This window comes from Hyla sarda, chromosome 2 (genome assembly GCF_029499605.1).
Source record: "Hyla sarda isolate aHylSar1 chromosome 2, aHylSar1.hap1, whole genome shotgun sequence".
Taxonomy (NCBI): domain Eukaryota; kingdom Metazoa; phylum Chordata; class Amphibia; order Anura; family Hylidae; genus Hyla; species Hyla sarda.
The window spans coordinates 80366460-80386889 of record NC_079190.1 but is presented as its reverse complement, the minus strand read 5'-3'; the positions used below and the strand labels follow the sequence as shown (position 1 = coordinate 80386889).

At 44.2% G+C, this 20430-nt stretch overlaps 1 protein-coding gene across 6 annotated transcripts in view; it reads right to left on the bottom strand.

The window, feature by feature from the left end:
* Positions 1-20430, bottom strand: part of KMT2D (lysine methyltransferase 2D) — a 158098-nt gene that overhangs the window by 29715 nt on the left and 107953 nt on the right. For all 6 annotated transcript variants that reach the window (XM_056562215.1, XM_056562216.1, XM_056562217.1 and 3 more), the window contains 4 exons: positions 14337-14430; positions 9730-9796; positions 8792-9024; positions 1426-7587 (listed from right to left, as the gene is read on the bottom strand). In XM_056562215.1, the coding sequence (XP_056418190.1) occupies positions 1426-7587; positions 8792-9024; positions 9730-9796; positions 14337-14430 (6556 nt within the window). The remainder of the gene's footprint in view (positions 1-1425; positions 7588-8791; positions 9025-9729; positions 9797-14336; positions 14431-20430) is intronic.

Below are 20430 nucleotides of genomic sequence, written 5' to 3'. Positions count from 1 at the left end.
GGAGCTTTAGTTTTGCAAAACCAGCAACTTACCATTGCTCCATCTAGGAGCCCTCCAGAACCATAGCAGATACCACTGAATGTACATGCTGCCATAGAATGTACCTCACACCTGCAGGAATACAGCCATTGGACACCTCCAACAGGAAAGGGGGGGGGGGGGGGGGAAGCTCAGCCGCACACTTCGCTGGACGTTGTAGATAGCCCATTTTACTCGCAGGGTGACCCCTTGAGCAACTCCCATGTGCAGTGGCGTACCGGAACTGAAGCTGCGGTAGGACATCGCTCCTTCCATGGGCATTGTAGACATCAGTCCACTCACACCTATAGTGGAGTACCGGCACTGTAGCCGCAGATACGGCAAACGTCACGCACTCCATGGGAGTCGTAGAGGGTGCTTTGTACATTGGCCAACTTACACTCACAGTGGAGTGCCAGAACTGCAGCTGCAGATGTGTTAGACATCGCCCTCTCCATGGGCATTGTAGAGGGTCCATCTGACATTGGTCCACTTATAGTGAGGTACCGGAAGTGCAGAGGAAGACCATAACGGCAGCCGCGGGCAGATAATGAAAACTAAAGTAAGCTGCTGCCTGAAAGACTCCCCTGCCATCGAATGATTAAGCGGTGATATGGCGGGAACCAAAGAGCGCGGAGTCTGCAGTGTGCAGGTTCCGCTAAAAAGGATGGCCGTGCTGAATACACTGGAGGGGGGAATGAGAAACAGACTCCTGGCAGCCAGCCAGCCAGGTACAAGGCAGCCATATGGGGGAAGGGAGAGAGTTCCATAAAAAGGACCTGGAGCCCATGAGATGCCCAGACCACCACCACCATAATGGTGGCCTTGAATGGTGGCTGAACTGACCAGTAGGGGAGCCTCCTAGTGGCAGCAGCATAATACCCATGCAATGTGTCCCCCAATGAAGCAACCGAGAAAGTAAACATACAACAATAAATACAGACTGCTGCCTCTACCATGCTGCCCTAAAAAAAAAAAAAATTTGAGCATGGTAGCTCTTTGGTTAGTATTGTTGTCGTGGATTACTGGGGTCTGGGAACAAAGCTCCACCAAAAGCAATAGGGCTGCAACAATAAATCTAGGTTATCGATAATGGAAATGGTTGCCATCAATTTCTATTATGAATTTGTTGGTGGTGTGGCAGTGATGCTTTGGGGGTGGGGGGGGGTACCCCTTTAATGCAGGTCTAAGATACATGTTAATTTAGATTTTTATTTTCCTCTAACTTTATATTATCCAGCACAGAGCTCCTGAGTCTACGTCCTTCTCAGGCCGCCATCAGGCCACATCACACCACCAACAAATGCATAATAGAAATTGATGGCAAAAATTTTCATTATCGATAACCTATATTAATCGTTGCAGCCCTATTGCTTTTGATGTATATAAATATTGAGAGTAACATACCTCTTTAATACAAGGTGCGGTTTGCAGTTTCTGCTCCAGAACAGTCAGCTTATTGTCAATATGTCCGTTTATGTCTGCATGAATGCCATCCGAAGAGCGCTGGGATGCAAGTTGTACAGTTTTTGCACGCAGTAGCTTCTGCAGGAGGAGATGTCCAGCCTCTCCTTTGGCTGCAACATTTGGTGTCTCACTGCTTGCCTCATGTTTTATGTCATCTCCGGCAGAAACACTGTCCTCCAGAGACCCTTCAGGAAGCCTGGTTTTTGGAACCCCTTCCCCATTCTCAAGGTGGTCAGCAGGACTTTTGTTTTCTTGCACAGTCTGATCTACTTCCATGCTCTCCACCTGGGAGAAAGCTTCTTCAGCGTCATTGGGGCAAGACTTCTTATCAACCTCAACTAGAGAGTCTGTCTCTTTTGACTTATTTAATGGGTTTGGTGGCTCTCCAGATGGAACATCAGAGGAATTGTTAACTTCAGCTGTGTTCTCATCCTGGGTAACTTCAACTGCGCTAGTAGTTGACAAGTCGGCACTTTCAGTTAATTTTTCGTTGTGTTGGGCAGACTGCGGCATCACTGAGTCCACACCAGACTCTGTAGCATTGCCTTGCTCACTTGGGGACCCGTTTTGACTTTCTGTTTTTGGTGCAGCTCCAGAACATGCAGGCAAGGTTTCAGAGGGCTCTTTCTTTGGTTCTTGTAAAGATTCTCGTTGTAGCTGTGCTTGTTGTTGTTGGCGTAACTGCTGTATATGCATCTGCAGCTGTTGTTGTAATTGCAGTTGTTTCTGGGGTGGCTGGTTGAGCATTTGTTGTTTCAGCTGAAGAATGTGCTGCACTTGCTGGAGCTGGTGAGGCTGAAGCTGTTTGTGATGCTGCAGCTGTTTTATTTGCTGCATATGCTGTGGCTGCACCTGAGGCGACTGCTGCTGCATTTTCTGTTGCCCTTGCGGCATCTGAACTAGATGTTGCTGCAGCTGAGTTTTTGCGTCAAAGTATTGCTGTGTGGCAGTCTGCAGTGGTGTCTGTTGAAGCTGCATATGTGCAGCTTGTTTCTGATGCATTTGTTTTAATTTTATCTGCTGTATTTGATTATGCTGATGTGCCACCTGCTGAATCAGTTGAGAGTTTTGTGTGGGCATTTGTTGGTTTAGGATTTGATGAGCTACCTGCACATTTTGCAGCTGTTGAAGTTGCATCTGTGCTTTACTTTTGTTTGGAGGCTGCATTTGTTGCACATTTGTTGGTTGCACTTGAGTAGTTTGGTTTGGCAGGTTTTGTGGCTGAAGACCTTTCTGCGCGGATTGAGACAGTGAACTCTGCTGCAAATGAGATGCCTGTTGTGTCTCCTGGAGTGATTGTTGCACTTGCTGCAAATGTTGCTGAGGACTCTGCTGTGGCATTGCTTGTAAAGAGGATAATGATTGCAGTCCCGGTTGTAGCTGTACTTGCTTACTCTGTTGCTGTTCGGCTTGCTTTTGGTGTTGCATCAGACCATGTTCTTTTTGTTGGATTGCTAGTTCAGTCTCCTTTGAATCTTGCGCCTGGTCAATGAGTAGATTTGTCTCTGAGTTTTCAGGATGTGGAGACTCTGGCTTCTCCTGTTCTGTTTTTTGAGGATGAACAAGTGATGGGGACTCGCTCTGGTGTATTTCATTTTGTTGATTTATATGTTCGACTTGTGGCGATTGTTGGGTTCTTCCTTGACCAATCTGTAAATGTGTCTGCACTTGAGACACAGTCTGCTGCATTTGGGGACCATGTGATTGTTTTACCTGCTGTTGTGTTAATTGAGTTTGCTGTAAAATCTGATGTTGTGTCTGTAACAACTGTTGCTGCTGCTGTGTTTGCTGCAGCTGCTGTTGTATTTGCTGTAACTGTTGCTGTATTTTCTGGATTTCTAGTGGTGACTGTGTTTGCTGAACAGTCTGCAGTTGCTGCTGTTTTTGCTGCAAATGCTGCTGCAGCTGTTGTTGCTGTGCTTGTAACAGTTGTAGCTGTTGCTGTGCCTGCTGTAAAAGTTGTAGCTGTTGTGTTTGTGGTAGCTGATGAACATGCTGTTGGAGTTGCGCTTGCTGCTGCTGGGGATTCTGCAACTGCTGAAGTTGTGTTTGTGGCTTACTCTGTTGCATCTGCTGTTGCTGAGCCTGCTGCAGCTGTGACAACTGCTGCTGCTGCTGAAGATTCAGCTGCAACTGCTGAGGATTCGGCTGCAACTGCTGAGGACTCGGCTGCAACTGCTGAGGATTTGGCTGCAACTGCTGAGGATTCGGCTGCATCTGTTGCTGCTGCTGAGTCTGCTGCAACTGTTGGAGCTGTTGCTGCTGCTGAGTCTGCTGCATCTGTTGCTGCTGCTGTTGAGTCTGCTGCATCTGTTGGAGCTGTTGAGTCTGTTGCAGCTGTTGTTGAGTCTGTACTAACTGTTGCTGCTGTTGTTGAGTCTGTACTAACTGTTGCTGCTGTTGTTGAGTCTGTACTAACTGTTGCTGCTGTTGTTGAGTCTGTACTAACTGTTGCTGCTGTTGTTGAGTCTGTACTAACTGTTGCTGCTGTTGTTGAGTCTGTACTAACTGTTGCTGCTGTTGTTGAGTCTGTACTAACTGTTGCTGCTGTTGTTGAGTCTGTACTAACTGTTGCTGCTGTTGTTGAGTCTGTACTAACTGTTGGAGATGTTGTTGAGTTTGTTGCAATTGTTGAAGCTGTTGCTGCTGTTGTTGAGTCTGCTGCAATTGTTGGAGCTGTTGCTGCTGTTGTTGAGTCTGCTGCAATTGTTGGAGCTGTTGCTGCTGCTGTTGAGTCTGCTGCAATTGTTGGAGCTGTTGCTGCTGCTGTTGAGTCTGCTGCAATTGTTGGAGCTGTTGCTGCTGTTGAGTCTGCTGCAATTGCTGGAGCTGTTGCTGCTGTTGTTGAGTCTGCTGCAATTGTTGGAGCTGTTGCTGCTGTTGTTGAGTCTGCTGCAATTGTTGGAGCTGTTGCTGCTGTTGTTGAGTCTGCTGCAATTGTTGGAGCTGTTGCTGAGTTTGCTGCAACTGCTGAAGCTGCTGTGTTTGCTGCAACTGCTGAAGCTTCTGCTGTTGCTGAGTTGGCGTCAACTGCTGAAGCTGCTGCTGTTGCGTTTGCTGCAGCGGAGTCTGTTGTGACTGTTGCAACTGCTGAAGCGGCTGTGGAGTCTGGGGCAACTGTTGGAGCTGCTGCTGAGTCTGCTGTAACTGGTGAAGCTGTTGAGTTTGGTGCAACTGCTGAGAAGTCTGCTGCAGCTGCTGCGGATTCTGCTGTTGTGTCTGTTGTAACTGCTGCTGCTGAGTCTGCTGCAACTGCTGTTGCTGAGTCTGTTGCTGCTGCAACTGCTGTTGCTGAGTCTGTTGCTGCTGCAACTGCTGGAGTTGATGCTGAGACTGCTGTAACTGTTGGAGCTGCTGTTTCTGTTGAGCTTGTTGCAATTGCTGGAGCTGTTGCTGTGCCAACTGATTGATTTGTTGCTGCTGTGTTTGCGGCACTTGTATTTGCTGTTGAATTTGCTGCAACTGTTGGACAGGCTGCAGTTGCTGTTGTGTTTGCTGTAGCTGTTGCTGAAATTGTTGCAGTTGCTGCTGTGTTTGCTGAAGTTGCTGTTGTACTTGCTGCAACTGCTGAAGCTGCTGAGGAGACTGCTGTAATTGTTGAAGCTGCTGCCGAGTCTGCTGTAACTGCTGAAACTGTTGCTGCATGTGCTGTAGCTGCTGAGTCAATTGTTGCTGTTGAGCCAAGTTCAACTGTTGTTGTGGTGTTTGTTGTATAGCCTGGACCTGCTGCTGCATAGATGCTTGTTGCAATGGCTGTGCTTGTAACTGATGTTGCTGTACTTGCGTCATTTGGTTCGGATGTAATTGTTGCTGAGCCGCATGCAGTTGTTGCCTCGCTTGCTGAAGCTGCTGTGGCACCTGTTGTATTTGATGCTGTACAAGTTGAGACTGTGACAGCTGATGTACTTGCTGTTTAGACTGTTGCATTTGCTGTAGCTGTTGTTGGCTTTGGAGTGGCTGTTGTAATGAATGTTGAATTTGTTGTACTTGTATCTGTTGTGGCTGCACCTGCTGAGCTTGTTGCAATTGAACAGTCTGACCCTGTTGTGTTTGCTGCAGTTGCGGATTTTGTTGAGGTTGCTGCAGCTGATGATGTTGTGCTTGCTGCTGCATTTGATACTGTGGTGCCTGTTGGTGAGTTGATGATACCTGCTGAGGCAATCTATACTGAGGTGGAGGTTGCTGGGTCATAAGTCTTAGTCCTGAAGTAGTCTGAGACTGCTGGCTTGAAGACGTCTCCTGATGCTGACTTGTATTATACCTTGCCACTGGGGATTTTAACAAGGAGTTCTGATCGAGTTCAGAAGCTTGTGGCGTTTCTACTGTGGTTTCTGGTGTAATTTTCTGAGTAGTTACAGGATTTTCTTCAGCAAAATTTGGCTGCACTTGTTCAGTTGCTACCTGCCGAACCTGGAAGACACCTAATGGTGTCTGACTTCCAGAAGTACCATTTGGAACTGCAGAGTTTGAATGTGCAGATTGCAATGGATCTTGACCTGCAGTCTGTCTAAGAGCTTGGCTTTGAGCTTGTTGGTGTCTCTGAATCAGAATTGCCTGCAACTGCTGCTGTTGTTGTGGTGTTAAATGACGCAATTGAGGATTCTTTGCAATAATTCCCTGAAGCTGAGCTCTTATGTGAGCCATAAGCTGGGTGTTTTGTAATGCCATCAGATTAGACCCATATGGTGTTTGCTGCCCACTTAGTGTTGGTCTTTGTTGCCCTAATGTATTGGGTAGGTGCTGCCCCAAATTATCTTTGGCCTGTTCATTTCCCTGCGCCTGAGCTGGACTTTGGCCTACTATTCTGTTTACCTGGATCAGATTTGGTTGCTGTGTTGCTGCAGCAGAAATGTGTGGGTTATCTTGACTGAGAGGATTCTGAGTAGTGTTTTGCACTTTATCTGGCCTCAGCTGTGTCCCAAGACTTTGCTGTTGTGGAGATAGAATTCCATGGTGCTGTCTTACAGTTGACTGCAATGGACTACTTGATTCATAGAGAGTGTGTTCTTGATCAGAGGACTGATTTAACTTTTGGGCGTCCTCTGCCATTAATGGAGGTTGCAAATCTGTTCCCTGGTTAAGTGGACCCAGAGAATTACGACTCATCTGTTCCCGAGACTGCTGGTCAGTAGAATCTTGGGTTCCTGGGCTGCTGTTTGCCTGCTGGGCACCTAGTTGCTGTCCTTGAGTTTCTGTGCTTTCATGAATTAGTGAGCCCTCACTCAAGTTTGCATCCTTGGCATTCATGTTTTGCTGTGTGTGAAGATTTTGAGGATGGCCAGGTAGGTTTAAAGCTGCAGAATGGGTTTGCCCTGTTAGTGTTTGTTGCCCTAATGTATTTCCTACTTGAGTTAACACCGGCTGCTGCTGGAGATGTGTCATTCCAACCAAATTTTGCTGAGGTTGTGATAAAACAAGGTGAGGTCCTACAACATTTTGCTGTGCCATTGGTGAAGGACCCAAAACTCTTTGCTGTTGCTGACCAATTAAAATATGTCGTTGTTGGGCTGTGTGATGCTGTAAAACCGATGTCTGAGGATGACCCATAACCGTCTGAGGAACTTGGGAGGCAGGTTGTTGTACCATCAAACCATGTGAGTTTCCAATCAAACCATGCTGCTTGGCCAACATTGCTTGAGATAAGTTACTTTGAGGGGAAAGTGGAAAATTCTGGTGCTGCTGCTGTTTCTGCGCCAGCTGCAATCTCTGTTGCTGAAGTTGACGTTCTTGAATCATCCTCTGCTCAGGAGTAAGACCCTGCAGAGCCTGAGGTGTTGAATAAAAACCACCAGAAGTTCCAGGAAGGACTGCATTATTTCCCTGAGCTTGATGCTGCTGGGGTAATGACTTGACATAAGCAGCACCATGCTGTGTTTGCATGGATAAACCTGGTTGCAGTCCATGTAGATTTGCAGCTTGTGTGACAAGCTGGTTGTGTGGCTGTTGTATTCCATGTCCTCCGACAAGTGAACCTGGAGCTTTGGTCAACACCCTAGAGTTTTGGTTTGGGCTGACAGGAAGGACACCACAGTTTTGTTGCTGCTGCTGCTTGTTCCTATACTCAGTCATTAGGTTTGTATGTTCCTTCTGTTGCTTCCGAACCTAAATATAAAAATGATAAAATATACTTCATGAAAAAAGCAACAACATAGTTGGGATAGTATGGTATACAATTATGCAGTAGGATCATTCGCTCTCTCACAAATGACTGTACCAATGTAAGAGACTGTCAGGATGCAGAATTTTTTTTTTTGCTGCATCTCTCTGGTGATTTCACAGCAAATTCTGTATGAATTACATGTGAATTTTGCTACATATTCACTGCATCGTTAACTCCATAGAGAAATGAAATATCCTGCACTTCCAAAACAGAATAAGTATTCTGCAGTTATAAAAATGAACAGCAAGCTCCAATTTACATTCATGTGGATGGTGTTTCGAAAACCACATTCACTTGTACAGCACTATAAATGGCTGCAGATTTGTATGCCATCTGTACCACAAATCTGCCATGTCTGAATACATCCCTAATGTGCTTGCAAACCGTGCAGTCATGTAACTAATTTCCATGCAGCCATGAACTGTGTGGCAAAAAAAATAAATAAATCAATAATACAAATCAAGCTTACCGCAAATGGCAAATGGGTTAAAGGACAACTGTAGTGCTACACTTCTATATCCCTGTGCCCGGGCCTCAAAAACAAAATAAACTTTAACTCCCCTTCCTACAAGCCCCCGTTGGTCCGGCACAGGCCTCACGGTCCAACGGTGCGAACCTCGTGCAACTTCCTGGGGACGGGGATGCCGCAGAGTCGTCGGCGTATCACCGGCCGCAGCAATGTCCCGCCCCGGCCGGTGATAGGCTGAGACCACTGTCATGTAAGGAGCTCTGGCCAGCTTCTTACATGACAGTGGGCTCAGCCTATCACTGGCCAGGGCAGGACATCGCTGCGGCCGGTGATATGCCAACGGCTCTGCGGCGTCCCCAGGAAGTTGAACGAGGTTCGCACCATTGGACCGTGAGGCCTGTGCCGGACCAACGGGGGTTCGTAGGAAGGCGAGTTAAAGTTTAATGTGTTTATTTTTGAGGCCCGGGCACAGGGATATATAAAAGTCTAGCACTACAGTTGTCCTTTAAGGAAAGTACAAATGAGGCACATTGTTGGGTTTTTTTGTGCTTCAACCTGTGCAGTTTTTGCAGCAATGCTATTACCACGGCACAGATATTACCAGTAACGTATATTTGCCTGTCTCCCACACACATATTCTATATATCTCAGACGTGATTAGAGATTATTTCACATACCTGATCCAGCTGCTTCTGTATCTTGCTTTGCTGTTCAGTGACCAGTTTTAACTTCTCCGCATCTGCCTCTGGGAATTCTCGTCCAGCTTTCTTGGCCGTTCTTTGTTTCGCACACAAAGCTTTGCGTGACTTTCGGTGCACACCAATCTGCTCTTCTAACACTTTCAGTTGCATTTGTAAGAGCTGCTGAGTGTGGAAAAGCCACTCTTCGTATTGACGGTGGTCTGCGTCATCTGCAGGATTGCAGGACAAGTGTTAGTGGTTTGCTGTACATTGATTTCAGCACTACTAGTACAATGTAGAAAGGACGGGAGTAGCCACTCGGGATCACACCATTGACCCAGAGACCTTTTTTATGGCTGGTTTTAAAACTAGGATCCCTCTGAGGATTTCAGGGTGAATCATGTCATTATATAGAGGAACACTGTCCGTGTTTCATGCTGTCTGTAGTTTAGGCAGCTTAAAACAGATGACAGAACCCCTTTAAACAAGGATCCCAGTAACACTTCCATGAAATATAGGTTTTACTACTGTTGGGATTATTCACCTCCTGTAAACCAGAAATATTCCAGCAGGGTTTTTCTATGATGCAAAGTCAGTCAAATTAGATGCACACCACATATATGTAAATGAGTACACATGCACTATTTAAAAAAATATATATATTTTTTTAAATGCTCTTTTGTGAGGATCTGATCATTTTCTCGTTTCTGCGATCCTGTTGCCAGGTGACATAGCACAGTTTCCCACAACCCCCTCACTTACATATACAGTAGAGATTAACTAGTAATATGCAGTTGAACTGAGCATGTGTGACAGTCTCAGTGGATATTCTAAGGGAAGCGGCAAAACAAAGCAGGAAGGGGGGGGGGGATTAGTAAATCAGCAGAGAAGTACCAGGATACTAAAGGAAAACATAAAAAGGGTTTAATACATACTGATCACTCCTTGGACAAACGCAGGAGGATTGGGTCGAGGCTGAGTGGGGTCAATAGGAGGTCTTTCCTGGAAAAAAGACAACACAAAAACAACTTTAATGCAGAAAGTTATTATGAAAGTGAAGTGACACATCTAATCTTCTCCAATCCCCTTCAGGAGGGGAACCCCCCCTTTTCAGTGGAACAATGCCCTAACTTATAACCCAATTAAAATGTAACTTTTATTGTGATTTATTAAAATATCATTGGAAAATGTGAAAATTAAATGTAGCGATTTTAAAACTTTCAGGAGATACAGGGTGTCTTCTAGTAATTGCCCACTAAGTGGTGCTACAGCATAAGTTGTGGAGTTATCCTTTTCCACTATGCCGGTTCTCTACCGTTACATAGTCACTCCACACTTGGACACAACCTGTATTCCTGTCTAAAAGGTGTATAGATGCTCTAACGTTTCGTTTGTAACCAAACTTCTTCAGAGAGCAGCCCTCTGAAGAAGTTTGGTTACAAACGAAACGTTAGAGCATCTATACACCTTTTAGACAGGAATACAGGTTGTGTCGAAGTGTGGAGTGACTATGTAACGGTAGAGAACCGGCATAGTGGAAAAGGATAACTCCACAACTTATGCTGTAGCACCACTTAGTGGGCAATTACTAGAAGACACCCTGTATCTCCTGAAAGTTTTAAAATCACTACATTTAATTTTCACATTTTCCAATGATATTTTAATAAATCACAATAAAAGTTAAATTTTAATTGGGTTATAAGTTAGGGCATTGTTCCCCTGAAAAGGGGGGGTTCCCTTCCTGAAGGGGACACGAGATTTATTTAGTAAGAGCCCATAACCCAGTGGGACCTTTTTGTTGGATTTGACACCTCTAATCTTATCTTACAGCCTTAAAAGGAGAACTCCAGAACATAAAAAATGTCGCCCATACTGCCGGCAGTAAAAAAAATAAAGATGTACATACCTTCCTCCACTCCCCGGGGCCTCCGGTAACCGGCACCGGTCTCCGCCGCGATCCTCTTCATGGTTGCCGGTGGTCGGATTAATCATACTGCACTCAGCCAATCACCAGCCACAGCTAAGTCAGACTTGGCCGGCGATAGGCTGAGCGGCAGTTTGACGTCTTCGGCCCCGGCCGCAGGTGCCGGTGTAATGAAGTATTTTGTGTCCTGAAGAGTTTTTACACTGCCGATCAGCCTATCGCCGGCCGAGTCTGACTTCGCTGCGACTGGTGATTAGCTGAGCGCAGTATGATTCATCCGACCACCGGCAACCAGGAAGTGGATCACGGAGGAGACCGGAGCCGGTTACCGGAGGCCCCGGGGGAGTGGAGGAGGGTATGTACATTTTTTTTACTGCTGCCGGCAGTATGGGGGACAATTTTTATAATCTGGAGTTCTCCTTTAAGGACGAAGCCTATTTTGACCTTAAGGACGCAGCCATATTTTTTTGCAAATCTGACCACTGTCACTTTAAGCATTAATAGCTCTAGGATGCTTTCACTTATCATACTGATTCTGAGAATGTTTTTTCGTGACATATTCTACTTTATGTTAGTGGTAATTTTTTTCCATACTTGCATCAATTCTTGGTGAAAATTTCAAAAAAGTTCATGAAAATTTGCAACATTTTGCATTTTTCTGATTTTGAAAGGAAAATTGACATACCAAATAAATTATATGTTGATTCACATATACAATATGTTTACTTTATGTTTGCATCATAAAGTTGACATGTTTTTACTTTTGGAAGAAATTAAAGGGCTTCAAAGTTTAGCAGCAATTTTCCATGATAATTTCAAAATTGTAATTTTTCAAGGACCAGTTCAGTTTGAAGTGAAATTGAGGGGCCTTCATATGAGAATCACCCCATAAATGACCCTATTATAAAAACTGCACCCCTCAAAGTATTCAAAATGACATTCAGAAAGTGTGTTAACCCTTTAGGTGTTTCACAGGAATAGCAGCAAAGTGGAGGAGAAAAATCTAAATCTCAATTAACATGTTCTTGTAGCCCCATTTTTTTTTTCATTTTTACAAGGGGTAAAAGGAGAAAAAGCCCCCAAAATTTGTAAGCCGATCTCTCTCGAGTAAGGAAATACCTCATCTGTGGATGTAAAGTGCTCTGTGGGTGCACTAGAGGGCTCAGAAGAGAAGGAGCGCCATTGGGCTTTTGGAAAAAGACTTTTGCAGAAAAGACTTTTGGGGGACATGTCGCATTTAGGAAGCCCCCATGGGTTTTTGCTAAAGTTGAACATAAAAATAAATTAATTTATTTATTTTTCACTGACATGCTACGGTTACCCCAAATTTTTCATTTTCACAAGTGCTAATAGGAAAAAAAAAAAAAGGCCCCCAAAACTTGTAGTCCAACTTTTCCCCAAGTAAGGCAATACCCCATATGTGGACGTAAAGTGCTCTGCTGGCGCATTACAGGGCTCAGAAGAGAAGGAGTGCCATTGGGCTTTTGAACAGAGAATTTGGCTGGAATTGAAGTTGGGGGCCATGTGCGTTTAACCAAGCCCCCCTAGTGCCAGAACAGCAGAACACCCCCCCCCCTACATGTGACACCATTTCGGAAACTACACCACTCAAGGAATGTAACATGGGGTACAGCGAGTATTTACACCTCACAAGTGTTTGGAACAGTGGGCCGTAAAAATGAAAAATTAGATTTTTTGCACTAAAATGCTAGTGTTACCCCTAGTGTTTTTCTTTTGGGTTTATGTCTGAAATGCTGCAACTATTGGCCACCCCTGTGCAAATCAACTATTTAGGCCTCAGGGGCTCTCACTCCTGAGCCATGTTATGCACCCGCAGAGCACTTTACGCCCACATATGGGATATTTCTGTACTCGAGAGAAAATCTGTTACAAATTTTGGGGGTCTTTCTCTCCTTTTATCACTTGTGAAAATTAAATTAAATATGGGGCTACACCAACATGTTAGCATAGAAAATTTAATTTTATTTACACTAATATGCTGGTGTAGCCCACAATTTTTTTTTATTCACAAGATAATAGTAGAAAAAGCCCCCCAAAATTGTAAAGCAGTTTCTCCAGAGTATAGAAATACCCCATATGTGGCCCTAAACTGTTGCCAGGCAAATGCAACAGGGCTCAGGAGAGAGTGCCATGCACATTTGAGGCCTAAATTAGTTGCAGAGTTTTACTTACATGCGGTGTACCAAAACACTGCAGTTAGTAACTCTTCCCCCTACTGCAGTGTTTCCCAACCTGGGTACCTCCAGCTGTTGCAAAACTGTGACTCCCAGCATGCTGGGAGTTGTAGTTTTGCAATAGCTGGAGGCAGCCTGGTTGGGAAATACTGCCCTACTGTGTTGAGGCAGATGCCAATTTTCCCCATACTAGGGGGGGGGGGGGGGGGAAATTACTTGCCGACTCCAAATTTGGCAATGAGAATTAATCCCTGGATCAATGTTCTCGTGACTTTTTGGGGATTATTACAACCAGGGACTGGAATGTGTTGCCAATGCATCGGAAAAGCGCTGTACATAGCCGTGGTCCCAAGCTCATGTACAATGTCACCAATGCATTGGAAAAGAACAGAAGCATTGTACAATGCTGCATGGCTCATTGTTAATGCACAGTTAATTTGGGGAAAGATAAAAATGGGGTAAATTGTAAATTTAGTACTCCAAAGACGTATGGTACACCTTGAAGCATTCTTTGATGCAGAGGCCTGGTTTTTCAGGACAGGTGTCACACTGGAAAATGGTGTCCTTTCTTATCAAAAACATTTTTGCGGTTACAATTACAATGACAGATCCGCTTCTCTTCCAGCTACAGACTAGTTTCCCATGGTCCATGCAGCTACTGTAAAGCATCTCTCTAAATGCAAAAACTTCAGCCTCCATCTTATATTATCAGTACAGCGCAACCGTGCTGCAGATGTCTTGATCGGCCCCCTGAGCTAACTAGCACATGTATTATTTTACATGCCGTAATCCACTTTGATCGCTGCACTTGTAGTGTTAATGTGATCACAACGATGTCCACCATTAGCGGTCCCAGATGCTGATAGCGGTGACACCCGGGCCCCCTTCCCCTGATCTCCACCCCCCCCCCCCCCCCCCTGTGCCATTTCATCCCTCCCTCACCTCCCCTCATCACCCCCTGTGCCATTTCATCCCTCCCCCACCTCCCCTCATCACCCCGTGCCATTTCATCCCTCCCCCCCTTCATCAGCTCTGGCAGGCGCAGGTGCAGGCCTGGCAGCTCCCACTGGTGTCTTGACAAGCGACGTCGTCCTGCTTTGATATACAGTGGCAGCGATGCTGGCTGCCAGGCCCACTTAGTGACCAGTGGCAGCTGCTGCAGGACTGTCCCGTGACACACCAGAACACTGTCACTGACACAAGCGTGACGCAGCAAAGTTTGGAAAGCTCTGCTTTAACATTTGATTGGCACAACACAGATGTTCTCCTTACCTAAAAATTATGACTAAACAGCCTACTGGGTGTAACTAGTTGGGGCAGGTCCTTACACTGTCTGAGACTATCCAATCAAAGCTGACCATGACACACAGTTTGGAGAGCTCTGCTTTGGCTAATATATTAGTAATTTCACCCTAAAACTTACTTGAGCAGTTCCAGTTCCAGGACCAGGACCTTGGGTGGTAGAATCAGTGGATCCTGGAACTCCAAGTCTTTGAGCAAGAATAGACACCTGTTGTCTAAATAAAAAATACATATTGGCATTAGAGTTTCTGCAAAAGTATGGAACTATATGGCATACAATTAAAGTTTCCAAAGCTGCTCTTCCACCTGATCTGTACTGATCTGTCTGGAGAGACGCAGCAACCGCTGGGCCATGCACAAGCTCCTTTCTGAAGAATGGGAACAGTCCATGGAACTTGTTGAGTGATTTATGGTTGTAAGGCAACCGCAGCTACATCTCTCAAAGTGGATCAGTGTAGATCGAGCAGGAGAGCAGCTTTGGACTTGCAATAAGCTCTATTCACGATAAACCCAAACTTGATGACATTTTTGGTCACAGACCACAATTTATTTTATTTTTTTAAATTAAATTAACAAAAAATCGGCAGTACAAGCATAAATAAAGGAAAAGGTATCCTCACTTGGTACAAAGACATCAGTAGCAAATAACGACAATACATAATCAGTGCAATGAGCTCTCACTGAACAGGACATCAAAACAGGAAAAAGGGAAGAGGAAAAGCAGCACTAACATCCACTTTACAGTGTTGACACATAAATGGAGGCATGATGGAGAATCTTTTCAATAGTACAGGGAACAAAAAAATTATAATTTCTGAATCCCCCCCCAAAAAATGTGGGTTTCTAGAACCGTCCTCATAAAAGGCTCTTAGAACAGTTTTTCATACGACAGTGGAGCGGCTGTGTAGTTCTCTCTACATATTGCATCCCGCACACACTATTACATAGATCATGAAGGACGGCTGGCACGCAAGTCTCTGCCTTAATGTAAAGGATTCTCCTGTTTCTTTGGAAGTTACTTCATTTATTCTATGTTTAATTTCATGGCAGCATATAGGCACCGTTTGGTGTTAGAGCAGTAGCTACCTGTCCGCAGGTCTGAAGTATTCTTGTTGTGTCTATGCTGTCTAATCTGGCTAGGAGCCAAAAACATTTATTTTTTATTTTTTTTATGTAGTATTAAAAAATACTATATATACGGTATGTGATTTGTGGTTGTTCATTTAGTTTGCCTTTTAAGTATACATCACTTTTTAGAATATGCCAATTCTTTTTCAGAATTGTTTTTATTTGTGAGGCTTCACTACTGTATGTAGTGGTAAAGTTTGTTTTACTGTATTTTTCCCCATTTTTTTACTTTGTCTTCTTTCTTTGTGTCAGTTTTTAGACATTCTAGTTGTGTTTTCATTTTTAATCTGTTTAATGATGCCTTAATGATTTGACTCCGATATTTTTTCTCCTTGAACCTTTTCTCAAGCATCTTTGCTTGGATTCTGAATGTATCAGCTTCCGTACAGTTTCTCCTGACTCTTAAATTGACTGTAGGGGACGTTTTTTAGCCACTGATTAAAATGGCTGCTGTCGAATTCCAGATAACTATTGACAGCCACAGCCTTGAAATATGTGGACGTAGTAAAGTTGGTTTCACTGTGGGAAATATTTAGATCTAGAAAATTAACTGTATGTTCGTTGGATTCCACGGTGAATTTGATCCCCCAAGAGTTGTTATTTAAAGGGGTACACCGCTGCTCAGCGTTTGGAACAAACTGTTCCATCCCCTCAATCTAGTCTATGGGAGGGGGCGTGATGGCTGTCTAACGTTAGTCCCCAAAACATTGACCACGGTCATTCAGCAGGCGCACGCTGGCTGGGAGGTGCGCTCTGCTCCTTATCTGATTATAAGCTACAGTTCCTATCCTTTATTAATATATGTAGGTTAATATGGTAATTTTATTTGCTAGCTTAAATGTGAATGGTTTAAATGCACCCAATAAGAGGTTGCATCTTTGGAAAGAAGCACAAGCGTTGAAATGTGATGTATTGTGTGTGCAGGAGACGCACTTCGTATCAGCTGCTGCGTTTAGAATGAACCATCCTGCCTTTTCTCACTTTTTTTTCTCTCATCATAGCACGAAGTCCAGAGGGGTCATGGACACAATCAAGAATACAGTGTCCTTTACCTTACGAAACTACATTTCTGACCCCAATGGAAGGTACGTGATTGTTTGCTGCACCATTAATGCCATCCCGCTCACCTTGGTCTCTCTGTATGCTCCCAATAGGGGCCAAGCGAGATTCTTGCGTGGTCTACTAAAGAGAGCACAGAACTCCTTGTGGGGCTCACTAATAATTTGTGGAGATTTTAACACCACTGCTGACCCTATGCTAGACTCCTCTTCTACCTCTCGCTTCCCTTCTTTCACGCTATCCCCTCTACTACACGAATCTGACCTATATGATGTGTGGCGCATCCATCATGGCAGTGAAAAGACATACACATTTCTCTCCAGAGTACACAATACCTATTCCCGTATCAACCTGTTTTTAACTGATAGATCCCTATTGCCCGCAAGACCACTATATAGACCATTACATGGTCTGACCATGCCGCAATCACGCTCCAGCTTTTAGATGAAATCTCATCCCCTCCCATACACTCCTGGCATAGTAACCCCTTCCTGTGGTCTCTCCCAGAATTCACCCAATGCCTAGAGAAGGACATAGTAGATTATTTTGCAAATAATAGTGGCTCCGTGGATGATCCTATCATACTATGGAATTGCCACAAAGCGGTAATACGGGGTGTTTGCATAAAACATGGTTCTATTATTAAAAAACGAAACACAGCAAAACTTAATGATGTTTTAACGCACTTGCGTCTCACGGAAAAGGCTAACCAGCTTCCTCCCTCCTCTACTACGCCCATAGGCATGACCTTCGCCTCCTTTTATTAAGCAAATACGAAAAGTCACACCGCAAGCTTCGGGCCTCCTACTACTCGCAAAATAATAAGGCAGGTAAACTTATGGCCCACAGATTAAAGAAGAGACACAAAGGCTCGCATCCCGTACCTGCTCCATCCACGAACTAACGCTAAAACTTCGACACCCGCTGATATTGCGGATAGCTTTAGAGCATTTTATGAGGACCTCTACAATCTGCAAAACTCCAACCCTCCCCCCTCCCCCCCAGACTTACCCACTCTTACTAAAGATTTTCTAGCACACCTACATCTCCCTTCGCTGATCTCATCTCAACTAGCTGCACGTAATGAGGATACCACTCCGGAGGAAGTTAGCAAAATTATTCACACCTTACCCTCGGATAAAGCACCCAGCCCTGACTGTTTCCTCAACTCCTATTACAATACATTTCACACAATCCTCTCTCCCCATCTGGCTTCCTTTTGCCAGGGGGGGTTAAGGACAGGTCTAATACCAAGAGAAAACTTAATAGCCACTATTACTGCCCTACCTAAGCCAGGTAAAACGCCCGACCGCCCGCAGAATTTCCGCCCAATCTCACTGTTGAATCAGGATTTCAAAATATATGCAAAAATACTAGCATCTAGACTTTCCCTAATCCTACCATCCCTTATAAACTCCGGCTTTGTGGCTGGCCGACAAGCATCGGACAACACATGCCGCCTGCTCAACATCATGGCCCATTTGGAACAATCCAAGACCCCAGCACTGTTGTTGGCGTTGGATGCAGAGAAGGCGTTTGACCGCCTTCGGTGGTCGTACGCCTTCTCGGTTCTTGAGCAAATGGGTTTTGATGGACCGATACTCTCAGCACTATCCTCACTTTATGCATGCCCCTCCACTAGAGTGCTGGCAAATGGATCTCTCTCCAGCCCCTTCCTCATTTCAAATGGCTCACAGCAGGGCTGCCCCCTATCTCCATTAATTTACATCTTAATGGAACCCCTGGCCCAGTCACTTAGAACACACCCGGATATTCAGAGTATCACCCTGGGAGGTAATCACCACATTATCTCGCTCTATACAGATGACGTCATACTGTCCCTCACACAACCAGAACTTTCTCTGCCGGCAGTCATGGACACTATCTCCCTCTATGGCACGTTATCTTACTACCATTTGAATGAAACTAAAACTCAAGCTCAAGCTCTACCTATAAATTTATCTCCCTCTCTGCTAAACATTTCCTGGATGGGAAGGATAGCTGCCTTTAAAATGTTTCTTCTGCCACGCTTCCTTTACCTATCTCCGTACCCAACTCCTTTTTTCTAACTGCACAAAAAATAACCACCTTTTTTATATGGGCAAAAAAACGCCCACGTTTATCAACAACACTGATGTCCAGAGCGAGACCTGTTGGCGGACTGGGAGTGCCGGACTTAAAATGTTACTACATAGCCACCTTGGTGTCCATGTTACGGCATTGGCGGTGCAGCAAATCGTGCCTTCACTGGGTAGATATTGAAAACTTATCGGTTTCTCCTTATACACTAAGAAATTTCCTCCTCTTACCATACTGGAACCTCACAGTTCCGTCTCTTCAAAACCCACTGGTCGCAGCCTCATTTAAGGCTTGGTCACTATACATTTCCAAATCATATACACATACACATACACACACACACACACACACACACCTGTTAAGAGGGAAGACTAACCTCTCTCTCTATTACAGTCTCAGATACCCAACCTAAATTTAAGCCTCTGGATATCTCGAGGCCTCACACATGTTAGTCAGCTCTATGTAGGATCAGAATTGATCTTATCAAATGTTACAATCCTCTCAAAACCTTCCGAAACAAGACTTTTACAAATATTTGCAAATAAGGCACTTTCTACAACAACTAACACCAACATCCTCAGACATGGATGGCGCAGCCCTAAAACTACTGTCCTCACCTCCCAAAGGCCTTAAACTTTTTTAAACTAGCTTTCCACTAGCCTCCATGTTTGTTAAGTCCTACCCACTTTGGCTTTGGGAGAGAGAAATAGGCTGCACATTCCTACCTGAAGAGTGGCAAAAAGCTTTCAAATGTATAAACAAAGCCTTCCAATGTTCCACACGTAGAATTTGCATACAAAACAGTGTTGAGATGGTACTACACCCCCGATCGCCTTTCTAGAATGTATGCAAATGTTCCCCATACGTGCTGGCGGGGCTGTGGGGAGGACTTTACCATATTCTTTGGACATGCCCACTGATCAGACCCTTCTGGACGATGTGCAAATTAATCATTAAAGATCTGTTTGGTTATAATTTTCCATGGTCTCCTCAGGCAACCCTTTTATTTATGGATATTGGCACCTTCCCAACAATACACCAAGATTTATTTTGCATAATGTGTGTTATAGTTAAAGTACTTGTAGTAAGCAATTGGAAATCGGCGTCAATCCCTACCAGGGAGGAACTGATTAATAAGCTTAATCTCACTTATTCTTATGAAAAAATAATCTATCTAGGAACTGGGAGATTCTCCTCCTTTGAAAGTACATGGGAGAGCTGGTCCACGTCGATTTATTGCATAGCTACTTGAGAGGTCATCATAAGTGAAGTGAGATAGCTTGTTACAACTGCATGGAACTATATTTTATTACTAACCTCATCCATTCACCTACTGGTCATCTAAAGGTTGTCAAATTCTGTTTTTATGTAAGACATGCTGTGGTTAATGTATATCTTATGCTATCCTTATTAGCCTCCGGGACTCTTGAGCCTGAGTGCTCACAAGTTAAGGTACTTAATGGATCATTTTTCTCGCCAATCTTGTTTTTGTTTACTTTCTGGTTTGACTCTGACTACTCAGGATACATAGAATCCAGTCCAATCGACTTCTACCGAGTATTATAGTACTTGTATGTAACTTTCCGCCTTTGTATCCAATGTTCCTTTGTATTGAACAAAATTTTATAAAAAATTATTTACAAAAAAATAAATAAAAAAAAGTGAGGAGAAACTGTACGGAAGATGATACATTCAGAATCCAAGCAAAGATCCTTGAGAAAAGGTTCAAGGAGAAAAAATATCAGAGGCAAATCATTAAGGCAACATTAAACAGAGTAAAAATAAAAACACAACTAGAATGTCTAAAAACGGACACAAAGAAAGAAGACAAAGTAAAAAATGGGGAAAAATACAGTAAAACAAACTTTACCACTACATACAGTAGTGAAGCCTCACAAATAAAAACTATTCTAAAAAAGCATCTTGTATATCTTAAAAGATAAACTAAA